At 36.3% G+C, this 12282-nt stretch overlaps 1 protein-coding gene across 5 annotated transcripts in view; it reads right to left on the reverse strand.

The window, feature by feature from the left end:
- Window positions 1–12282, reverse strand: part of DDR1 (discoidin domain receptor tyrosine kinase 1) — a 1200914-nt gene that overhangs the window by 31618 nt on the left and 1157014 nt on the right. For all 5 annotated transcript variants that reach the window (XM_044083163.1, XM_044083162.1, XM_044083159.1 and 2 more), the window contains 3 exons: window positions 10793–10920; window positions 9701–9898; window positions 7084–7318 (listed from right to left, as the gene is read on the reverse strand). In XM_044083163.1, the coding sequence (XP_043939098.1) occupies window positions 7084–7318; window positions 9701–9898; window positions 10793–10920 (561 nt within the window). The remainder of the gene's footprint in view (window positions 1–7083; window positions 7319–9700; window positions 9899–10792; window positions 10921–12282) is intronic.

Consider the following 12282-nt stretch of genomic DNA (forward strand, 5'->3'; position numbering starts at 1 on the left):
AGATAGAGAGGAGTTTGCTGCCTTCCTTTTCAAATGCACCTGTTGATAATGCCAGAGGGAATATGATAAGGAAAGCCATGTTCTCAGTTGTGAAGAAGCTGGTTGTGGACTACATAAACTTTAATTCTGATATTTTTAATACTATCACCTTCACATCTACTGCTTTATCTCCACACACTCTGAATGCACAGATAGTTACTTACCTTTTAAGAACATGCTGATGTAGCTAAGGGATTTCATTTCCTAGTACTCATGGTCACTGGCTTCCCTATTAGCACAAAACTGATTTGGCTGCTTGCAAACTCGGGGAAAAAGGTTATAGTAGCATCTAATCTATTGTGTGGCATATTAGACAAGTGCATAAAACAGTTGATGTACAAAAATAGTTGTCAGCTCTTTCCATGCTAGAGTTGTGAAGTTTTTGTTATATATTGTTGTGTACTGAAGTTCTGGTCTTCCATGTTATCAATGTGCTTGAGGCCATAACTTTGGATGACAAAAGAAAGAAGGCAATGTTCTGAATAAAGATTGTTTTTTTTTTATTTTACATAAGTCTGACAGTTTTCTGCCTAGTGATTATCTCGCTCATATCTCTTATAGGTCCACAGACTGTGACCAACTACTGGCATCTCAGAACACTGTTTGGGGGGGGAGGGTTTAGTCACTAATATATACCAAACTGTAATAACACTAGTTCCAGTACAGTATGATGTTTTTTTTTTTGTTAAGTCCATTCATTGTATATTGGACTGCACCTGCATTATGGATAGCACCACATAGCATCTTAGAAATAAGCTTTCTAGATTTTATTTGCAATGATTTAATGAACCAGTATGGTATGAGTGGGTGTGTGCAATTCTGCAACAATATCATGCAAAGGATAAATGAAACACACCACCCTGCCACAGGATTAAAACAACCTGTACTACAAAACTTAATACATTTATGTGGGACTAGGTCAGTTAACCAAACAGAATACATGTGAAGTTATTTACCAGGATTTGCATTTCACAGAAAATTCTCCTTGGCTGATTTGCCCTCAGATATGTTGTTCAGCCAGAATGCCACTTGGCGGACTTTTTTTCATCCAGTTGACATAGTTCTTCACTACCTAGCAGCTCACAGACTAGACAAACTGCACTATTAATAAACAATTAAAATACTCATTAATTGAGTCCATACCCCCAAGGAGATGTAAGCTAGGCATTTTGGAGGACATTCCTTCTACTGGCACGTCAGACAATTGGCCTGATGTACAACACATGCCCTCCCGCTTGCCCAAGACATTCAAGACCCATTTCTATACCCTGACCCCATTCCTTCTTCAACATATTTTATTAAAAGAATATGTTATTCTTTTAAACTGCAGCAAACAGTGCTGCAGTTTACACCCTGCCTGAACCATGTGCTACGGTGCTCATGATTTAGTTTAAAAAAAATTCTTCCTTTTTAAACTGTAGCAAGCAATTGTTACAGTTTATACCCTGCCTGCAAAGAGTGAAACTGTGTTCATGTTTAGTTTAAAATTTAAAAAAAATTATTTTTAAAATGTAGCAAGCAGTTGCCATAGCTTATACCGCACTACAGTACTACCAGCTTTTAATAGCTGGTACTGCATTAAAGAGAGATTGGGATCTGCTGATTACACCCCCCCCCCAACATTTTGTACCTGGGGCAGTTGCCTACTTCTTGCCCCATCCTAGCTGTGCTACTGTACACAGTCAGCATGTAAACTGAAGGTAGTATCATCCTTTACAGCATACAGCAATTCTTAAAATGTCTGCTCACTGGAGGGAAAAGCAGCTTAGAACTGTTTTAAATTCAAATGCTGACTGCAAAGAAGTCCAACTCTACTCTGTATAATGGTATTAATCACATAAAGTCTGACAAGATCAGGACGGCATTTGAAATATAATCCTTAGCCTTCTTCAGCTATATCAGCAACCTTAAAGGTAATACTTAGCAGTGTGCAGAACTGGTGACAAATGGCACAACCTTCACTGACCAGGGTGACACAGCAAATCTACTAGCTGATAAATTTAGCTTTAAGTTTATCCCCCACTCCCCACTTTGAAATTCCTGCTAGCATATCCCCCCAAGCTATCTACAGGGAACAGGTCCTGGAGTTGCTTGCTAAGGTCAAAAACACTGCTTCAGTAGGGCCGCATACCCAGTTGTTACTAAATAGCCTAAAACATGACTTAGCAGGACCACTTGAGACACACTTCAACTACAACCTCAAAACAGATTACATGCCAGTTGAATGGAGGACAACAACTGCCATCCCTCTTTATACGGGCGGACCATCAGTTGACCTCAGGAACTACAGGTTCATCAATCTGACAAGTCTAATATGCAAAGCTATGCAACAAATTATCATAGAAATTATTCCCCATAGAAATTATCAAAGACCCAGCCAGTGTACAGACACTGGACCCATCCCAGTTTGGTTTTGTTAAGGGAAGGTCCTGCCTACTTAACCAAATTGACGTCTTTGAATGGGTCACCATGGCTATGGATGAGGAGAAAACAATGCATACCACCTACTTTGACCTGGCCGAGGCATTCAGTACAATACATCAATCAGGAGTTGTTGACAAACTCATATAACTAGGCATAAATCCCTAGATAACTCATTGGATTGCTGGCTGGCTGACTCACTGATAGGACCCAAATAATCAGGATTGGTGAGAACACCTCCACTAACAGACCATCACCAGCGGAGTACCCCAGGGCTCTGTGTTGGACCCTCTCCTGTTTGGCATCTACTTCTTGGAAGTCAAAGCTAATGTCAAAGGCCTCTGGCTACCAGCTTCACAGATGACTATAAACTGAGAGCTGTCATACATTACCCCCATGACACCAACATCTTACAAGGAGGTCTAACACAAACAAACAAATGACTGGTGCAAAAGCCATTGATTAAAGCTCACGGAAAAGAAAAGTATTATAGTGCCCTTTGGAAAATCATCCACCAAAGCTAATTACTTTATTAATAAAGCATCCTTAAGAGCTGACCTAATAGGTACGAATCTGGGTACATATGAAGACAGTAATCTTGTGTTTGAGCAACACATAGCAAAGATAGTAAAGACATCATTCTATGTTGCTCACCTCATAAGCAAATGTATTACATCCAGGGCCAAGTAAGTAAAAGTACTACTCTACGCAGCCCTTATCAGACCCATCATTGAGTACAATGCCCCCTTTGGCATGTACCTAATGCAAGTGCAACAGCTGGAATGCCCTCAAATGTTCCTCACCAGGAGAATCTTGGGTATGAATACCCTGTCCTAATCAGATTGCTTTAAGATTCTTTCTCTATACTCCATCTCCTACAGGTTACCGATAGGCACTCTATTCCTAACATATAAGGCATCCTCAGATCCAGCTCTTATATCTTGCATATCCACAAGACAATCAGCACCAACAACACTAGCTCTGAGGACCTCAACTTTGTCTGCACCATAAATAGAACCAGCTGAAGGGACTGATACATGTCTCAAAGGGTTCCCTGCACTGTGGAATAAGCTCCCCATTTTCAGAAAGCAGAGTTCATCCCAGACCCTATTCAAAAGAACACTTGAGCATTGGATGGGAAATGACAAATTCACCCATGGACAGTGAGTAAATGAATCACTAACACTACCCCACCACACAACCCTTAGCTACCTCATTACTCTCATACTCCATCATCCAGGTTTTCAAGGAATTTGGACAAAACTAGGATGGGTTGCATAGCTAGAGTTATACAGACCCTGCTGGTTATTAGCCCAGTATGAACCTATGAACCCCTGCTAATACTAATTTGTAGAGGGAAAGAGGCTAATGCTTCACTCTGACGTGATGCATTCCATCTGCTTAGTACTCGAGCAAGATTATCTTTTCCATACTTAATGTAAAAGTAGACTATGTCATATAGTTATCCATGTGACAGTATCAGGGTAAGTTTATTTCTCACCGTGGTTGTGCTTTAGATTGAACACCAGCTATGCTTTATTTATACTTACTGCCATCTGCTAAATTCCATAATTTTCCTAAATGTGTATACACTCACCACATTATAGGTATTGTAGCCATACTCCTGAAAATTGCTCTCTCACCTGTTTTGTACTGTAATTTACATAAACACCAACCTAACCATGAAAAACCCATGAAAGAAGAGAATCCGTGAGCATAGTTAAACAGTACTGTCAAGTGAATCACTAAGATTATAAATGGTAAAACCAAACCAAACAACACAAATCCTCACAGGCAGTAAACAAATTCAGATGCACCAAAACAACTTCAGAGCTTATCCCTTCAGTGAGTGATCATGGGTGGTAGCTTCAGCGATATTTAATCTGCTTATTATGAGAAAAGAGAAACTTCAAATCCATAAATAAATGGTGTAACAAGCTGTCATTTGACCACATAGGTCAGAGGTATCAAGACTGCAAGTAAACGTCAAGTCCAAACAATATTCCATAATAACATTGAAAGAGATGATAAGCTGCTGATTTGAACAATTTGTGCCCAAACAGTAACTTTGTCATTGTTTATCCAACAATGAGATTTCACAATATTAATAGTATCTGCCATTTAACTTCCTGGAGAATGAAAACATGGACTCCCAAAAGAATACATTTTGCTTCCCCAAAAAGAAAGAAATGGACAGGATTCTGTGACCCATGCCCCTTACAACAGTATGTTCCAATGATGTAATGATACCTGGATCCACCTCCCCAAGTCCAAATTCTAGTCTAAGGGTATCTACTGTTTTTTACCCTACAATTAAGCCTAAAGCAGCAGAAAACCAATAATCTGTGCAGAATTGTTACCTCAGTTGTTTTATGAGAATCATGTTATAAAATCTGAAATAATTAGAATCTTTACTTTACTCATTCTTGGTCTATACATCACTAAATTAGTTTAATATATCTTCTGATACCTTCTGGATACTTGGTTCTGAAAAATGAAGCCTTTAGTTATAAGTTACAAACAAAAGTATTCCTTATATCTTATGAAGCTGTTCTCTTTAGATGAGGAATTCTCCCTCCCAAAAAATTCCCAGTGTCTGCTACCTGTATTCTTACAGCACTTCTTACAGCAGTGAACCCAGATCATTATGATTTTATATACACCTGCAGGTGCACTTGTTTTAATCTTGAAAGAGGAATAACACTTGACTCAGATAAAAGGCAAATAAAATGAAATTTTAGACATAAATCTATATTAATAATCAAGAAAATGGGTCTATATTACAATTTCGAAGTTTCAACATTTCGAATCTGATATGGTCGACACCATTCCCGGATGGCTGGAACTACAAAACCTGATTAAATTCCACCAACTAACCATTGCCTATAACACTCTTTATAAACCTTCCAGTACTCCAATTTTATCTACCCTCATCACCCCCTATAAAAATCTGAGGTCCTTACGGTCATCACACAAACTTCTTGTACACACCTCTAAACCTAACAACAGGGTTGGGGATTCTCTCTTCTCTAATGCTGTTGGAAAATCCTGGAATCTTCTTCCCAGTGACTTCTCCTCACTCACCTCCTTACCACACTTCAAAAACAGACTTAAACTTTACCTCAAAACACACTGCCTATGCCCCTGTACCAAACCTGACTAGTCATCTATATTTTCAAACTTGGCTTTCCCTATCCATTACCTCTCACCTACTATTATATCTTCCTATTACTATTTATTTATCATCTCTCTCTATATTACATTGTTTCTATGCTCTGTGGAAACTTATTTTTAAGTAATTCCTTTATCAATACCACTATAAAATTAACTTCCTTTTTTACTGTTGACTTTACCTGTATAATGTGTTTGTACCTGTGAATTGCATTATGATTCTTGCCCTCATTGAATATCCTATGCCAACCTATACGCTGTACTGCATATGTTACTGTTGTATATATTTCTTATACTACTTGCTATTTGTTGTTGTATTTGTATGTGATTGTCTTGGAGCTTATCTTCCAGGGCCTCTATGGAAAATGGACATACATCCAGATAGACTAAGCCCGGTCAACAAATGTAAAATAAAATAAATATGATCAAAGTCTTGAAACTTTGAAAATGTAATAAACACAACAACCTACACAAATAAACCATTTAAACGTCCCCCCTACCCCTGCTACTTAAATACACCAACTCCAAGAGCGCACTACAGTGCAGAAAAGGGAAAATGTCCCTTTCCGTACTGTACGGAGATCTCCGTTAAAAGATCAGAAGTTTCAAGACTCTGATCAAATTGTGTCAACCATATCAGATTCGAAGTTTTGAAACTTAGATCTTCTGACATAGACCCAAGAAAAAACCATAAAAACTCTTAATTACTGTCAGAGTTATAATAAATTATAATATATTAAGAGGATACTCAAAGAATTTAATTTATTTACATAAAATAGAAAATGTTCTGAAAAAAAATAAAAAAACAATCTACTGATTTAACTTCCTTCATTATGTCAAATTTGTTGAACAGCTCTTGACATGGAAAAAATGTGGTAACTTTTATTGCCAAAGAATTATTATGCTTTATAACTATTAAAAATATTTGATAAAATTACTCTAAACGTTGCTATCCTTCCAATACTAAGGAATGCCCCTAGCATGCTGCAAAATAGCTGCGGTCTAGATAGATATGCAAAACATTTAAATTCCCTAGTTTCTGAAAGTTAAAAAAAAACACTTAACTGTCTGTTTTGCCAGTTTTACAGCTGTATTAAAATGCTTTCAAATGTGTACATGACACACTATTGGTTCGCCTTTCTGTATTTCACATCTACCCTGAAAATAAGTCAGTCAGCTTATGGATTTGCAAGAATTTAAACGAATGCAGTACAGAAACAATAATGAAGAAAAGAGAGTTTGTACTAGTTCAAAAAAAAGATCTGTTGGTGGTATCCAATGTGACAGCAACTTAAAATAAAAAAATATATATATCTCTATGTGGTTGCATGAGGATTGGCAGGTAAATTGAATACTCTCTCTGCTGTATACACCATGAAACCTATTTTTAATACATATTGTAAGTAATTCATGGTACTGGTAAAAAGACTAAAAAGGAGTATTAATTCTTACCAACAAGATGCATTCCCATGCCATCCAGCGGATAGGTAGTACGGCTCGGCCCTGAATTCTATAATAATCACTTGAGTAGAGATTGCGGCTCATACCAAAGTCAGCAATTTTGATGGTGTAATGCTCCCCCACTAGACAGTTTCTAGTAGCCAGATCTCGATGAACGAAATTCAGTGAGGCCAAATACTTCATTCCTGAGGCAATCTGAGCTGCCAGATGAATTAGGGTGAGATAGCTAAAAAGGAAATGAATGGAAAAAAATCACACACCTTAAAGGTATATAACATCAAGTATTATAGCATGACAGACAATGATTTTTTTTTTAAATCCTAAGGTATTTCAAATTATGCCTTATTACACATTTTAATCTAATTCATTGCCAGATAAGTACAATCCACAAGTCTTTACCACACAGTCACAAAAGAGAAAAGAAAATGTTGTTGCAGTTAAAGTAATAACCATAGTAGCAAGATCAACATTTTCAGTCAGAAAGTCATGCATGTATTTTAGTTTATTTTCGTCCCCTCTACTGCAATAGTCATTGATCATTTTTCTATAGAAACAAATGTATTTATTAACGTAAAATGAACTATAACAACCTGTTCTAAAAACTGCAGAACTTAAAAATGTCAGTCTTTCTAATATGATTTTTTTTGATGAAAGAGTAACCATTCAGAATAAATCAATGGCTTCTGTATTCATTTTATGCTGTGGAATCCTATACATGCATCCTATTAATGATCTTTTAAGTCTGGCAGCATGAAGCATAAATAATTCAGAAACCCATATGACATGCACATTTTTATCAAATAATACACAAATAACAAGACATACTTTAAAAGAATAAACTCCCTAACAAACAGTAATGTCTGAAGTACAACCAAACCATAGCACTCATTTGTGAAGACCCACATGAAGATACAACCGAAACAAACAGTAGCCATGCAGTAGCTAATTCTTTTAACCTGTGATCATAAAAACCTTTCATAGCAACTACAACATTCTGTTTTGAAACTCACAAATATCCTCTTTATTTTTGAAAATTTAAACCACTGTTTGAATTAATATACTTCAGTGCCCTGCAATGCAATACAGTGCTACTTGTTTCAGCATACATCAATGTTTTTTAATGCAGCCCAATTTCCTACACTGTAGTTTAGTTTTTTTTTTTTTTCTTTTCACCATAATAGTGAAGTGAAAAATACTGCGTGTTAATGACATTGTACTTTATATGAAAAGGTATTGTAAAGATTTGGTGTTTTATTTAACCTTTAAAATGTAAATGCTTTTGCATTGCTGTTAATCAGGTGTATTAAGAATTACTGAAGCACGCATTATGAAAAGACAGCAATTGGCAGTAACGCTGCATACTGTGCATGCGGCAATTGAGTGTATATGTACATCCTAAAGTGACCTGCTGTCCCATCCAGGATTAGATCGACTTCCTTGAGACTTTTATGTAGCAAGATGTGCTCTGTCTTCTTTGTATCCCTTAACTGAATAAAGCATCATTTTCCTGAATTATTGACCTGAGAATTGTAATACATCCATGATGATTACAGAAAAGCCATCCAACTGATTGTAGCCATACTGGTTGCAGTGTCCACTTACAGCAGTCTGACTGGATTATTGCCCATAGTGGCCACCACTGTTAATCTCAAGGAAGAGAACTTCTGAAATTGTACATAATCAATTACTCCAATAGTGGAACCACAGCAACAATGACCACAACCTTTCAGGTTGAAATACAGCTGGCTGCATGCTATGAGTTGATAACTGAAACATTTGAAAGATCGTTGGTCATCAGTAGGCCTACTGACATGTTATTCTGAATGCTACAAATGGAAGCTGATGCATGGAATATTGCTGACAATTCTAACAAACGTACTTCTCATCCTTCAACTCGCATTCATCTCCTAGGACTCCAACCATCTGTAGGGGCACCCTTCTCTTATCATTGTAAATACGTACATAACATTATGAGCAGGACAGCATAGTTCTGCTCATTAGTATAAGGCAAAGTTGTAAGCTTAAGCATGTAACTAATTATGTAATTGTTTTGGTGATATTGAAATGTGTATATTGTGTAAGGAACTCAGTCTGATGAAGTGTCAGTGGCAGATGAAAGGGCTCAGTGAGTGGATCAAACTTTGTTTTACTTTTTGCTGGTGTTTGTCTTTTTGGATTGTTTTAACGAAAAGTCCCACTTTGGAAAGTCTTCTTATTTTAAAGTTTATTACTTGCATTTATGACAATTATATCTGTAACTATCTTTTTGCAATCATATTTGTGAATTGAATTTGATCTCAATGTACCTGTGTGCCCTAGTACCCAAATAATGGCTGAAATGTTTTTGGACCAGCCCACCTTACCTGGTAAACAAATAAAAATAAAATAAAAATGTGTTGCTTGAAATAATACTGATATGGACCACCACGAACTGATTAACTGTAACCATACATCAAGTACTAAAGGATAAATATTAATGACTGTATGTATATGCACCATACTGATATTTAGAGCACTTCTAATAGCAATCAAACCTCTTGATCTGTTGCTAAGATGCCATTAACCGTGACTGTATTGAAATAAGATTGGGAATACTGCTGTCTCATACCTGATGCCTGGAATATTGCTGGGATTGCCGATCTTATCTTCCAACTCATGGTTACTGAGGAACTGGTTCAGATCCCCATTCTCCATGTACTCTGTGATCATGCACAGGGGGTCATCTTGCACACATACACCTAGCAAGCGGATAATGTTTGGGTCCTTCAGACGGGACATGATTTTCACCTCCTTCAAGAAATCATTCCTGCAAAAGGAAAGAGAAAATAATTAGTCTAATAAAACATTAAGACCATAAGCTTAACGGGTTACAAGTAAACCACATGATTTTTGATTTGTGCTATTTATGTTGTGTCCCTTTTGGCTATAGTGAAAAAAAATACGTACAGCATCTCACACCCAAAGAACCTGACCTTTATTTCAAAAATGAATTTCAAACACAAAAAAAAGTTAACAGCAAAATGATAATGCATCTGCTAACTTTTAAATAAATACAAATTAATTATCCACTAAACTAATTGAACTTGTTTAAAAAAAAGTTTAAAGAGGGCATATTACAAATAAATTAGAGAATGGTAATTATGAAATCTGCCTCGTTACTGAAAAAATTGTATGTTTATGAGAATTTCCAGAAACTAGATATATGATGCCATATGAAAAAAGGTATATTGCATGTTTCATAGAAACATACCAGAATTCATGAAATTAAAATGCTCCCACTGTCACAGTAAAGGCTAGAACAAATGACTAGCCACTGTCTGCATTTCTTCTCCATACGTTTAACGTACTGTTTATCATACGCCCCTTAGCTTAATATCTTAACCTTTCATTTACACAGGGCAAACATATTAGCACTAAGCAATTAACAGTCAAGCTTTATAACAAGTCATGAGGATTTTATTTCTGTGATGTAATCCAGTCGACAGTTTATGCAATAATGACCACAAATCTGAACTTCCATCACTTTCATCTGCAAAGGGGGCATAGCTGTTTTATTGAGAAATACATGCACAGCTTTGCACACTTAAATTGGTTTACACAGTGACCAGACTATGATAATTCTGTATTTCACTCTAAAAACAAGCATAGGGAAGGATAAAGAATGTAAAACAGTTGAAACGGTATGAAATGCTGCAAGTACCTGGCATTCTTGGTGGCATCAGTGCGTAAGATCTTGACAGCAACCATTAATGGCCGTCCTTTACGAATGTTAAAGGGAAACTCAAGGACTGGAAGATCTTGGGGGTTATCTATTTCACACAGATGGACCTGAAAATGAAAAAAAAAAAATTAGATATTCAAAGGATGGTAAACTTAGGTGTTTCATAAACTTCCTATATGGTTTTGAAATAAAATTATTACAAAGCAATACTCTCTTTAAGTCCAAAACAAAATAGAATAAAGGGTATGGGATCTAAAGCGTTACTAGGGACGTGAAATAAAACTTACTATAATATTGAATTTACTGTAGAGGAAATGTTGAGTAAGTAAAGCAACTGTGTGACTGGTTTAGGGGGATGAAACTGTCCCAAGGTACATTTTTTTCAGAACATAAGACACACTCTCCTCTAATGCTTAACAAAATGACTGTTATTTTATTTTGCTTAAACATAATTAATATTCCAGCTCATAAAGTCCCAAAACAAAGTTTACATTTATCAGACTTACTGGAATCCTCTAACCATTCATTTTAAATTAAAACTTTTATTAAAAATTTCAGGCCACTAGTGTTTTCTTGATTAGACAAAATAGTGTACATTGCATGCTGTGAATATTGTATTTGAATAAGTATTTGATGCGTCCTACTTTGAGCATGTCCTCCTATAAATTATCAGTCATTGTTTTGAAGCTACATACATTACTGCTAAACTTGACATAATTAGGTAGCTTGTGCCAGTTTCCTACAGCTCTCCACAACAACCAGGAAATGTTTCTGTTATTTCTTTTAAATTAGTGTAAAAACCCCCCTGTCTACGTTGATTTTGTCCCTTTTTCAATCCCAAGCACTCTCAGAAAAGCAGAAGCTCTCTGGCCTTATACTTCTGTATCAGATACCTCCTTTGTGTATATTTCATGCTGTAAAATCCAATATTAAGTCTCTCCTCATAAGGTAAAGGGCTGTGACTTAATGGCTAAGGTGTTCACCTCAAAGAAACAAAATACGGGGTTTGATTTCTACCTTTGATAAGAAACTCGCTAGGCTTAAAATGGCCTGCAAGAACAGTTAGCCTAGTAATTACCTATAAACCTGTGACTAAAATCATTGCATTATGTTTTCTTTGAATCATTTCCAGTTTACTTATTTGTAATTTAGTATGGGAGGCCACAAAATAGTAGTGAATTCAGTTATTTAATTAGACTTACAAAGTTCTCACAACATCTGGACTTCTACATTTTACAACTATTTCTTTTTGCAACCTATGATTTTTGTTACAGTCACTTTCCACTTTACTTACTTGCACAGAAAAGTTTATGTCTAAGCTCAAAAAAAAAATGCCAGACCTTTCTGTTTAGACATTTCACCCATTTTATCACTGTCACTGCTGTAAACATCAGTTCAACTAGGGCGAAAGTCATTTTCTTAGTCTTACTGGAGTTTATGGTCATGTTCATAGGTTCATAGGTAGGTAC

The sequence above is a fragment of the Protopterus annectens genome, chromosome 9.part0 (assembly GCF_019279795.1).
Source record: "Protopterus annectens isolate FY-2018-M chromosome 9.part0, PAN1.0, whole genome shotgun sequence".
Lineage (NCBI taxonomy): Eukaryota > Metazoa > Chordata > Ceratodontiformes > Protopteridae > Protopterus > Protopterus annectens.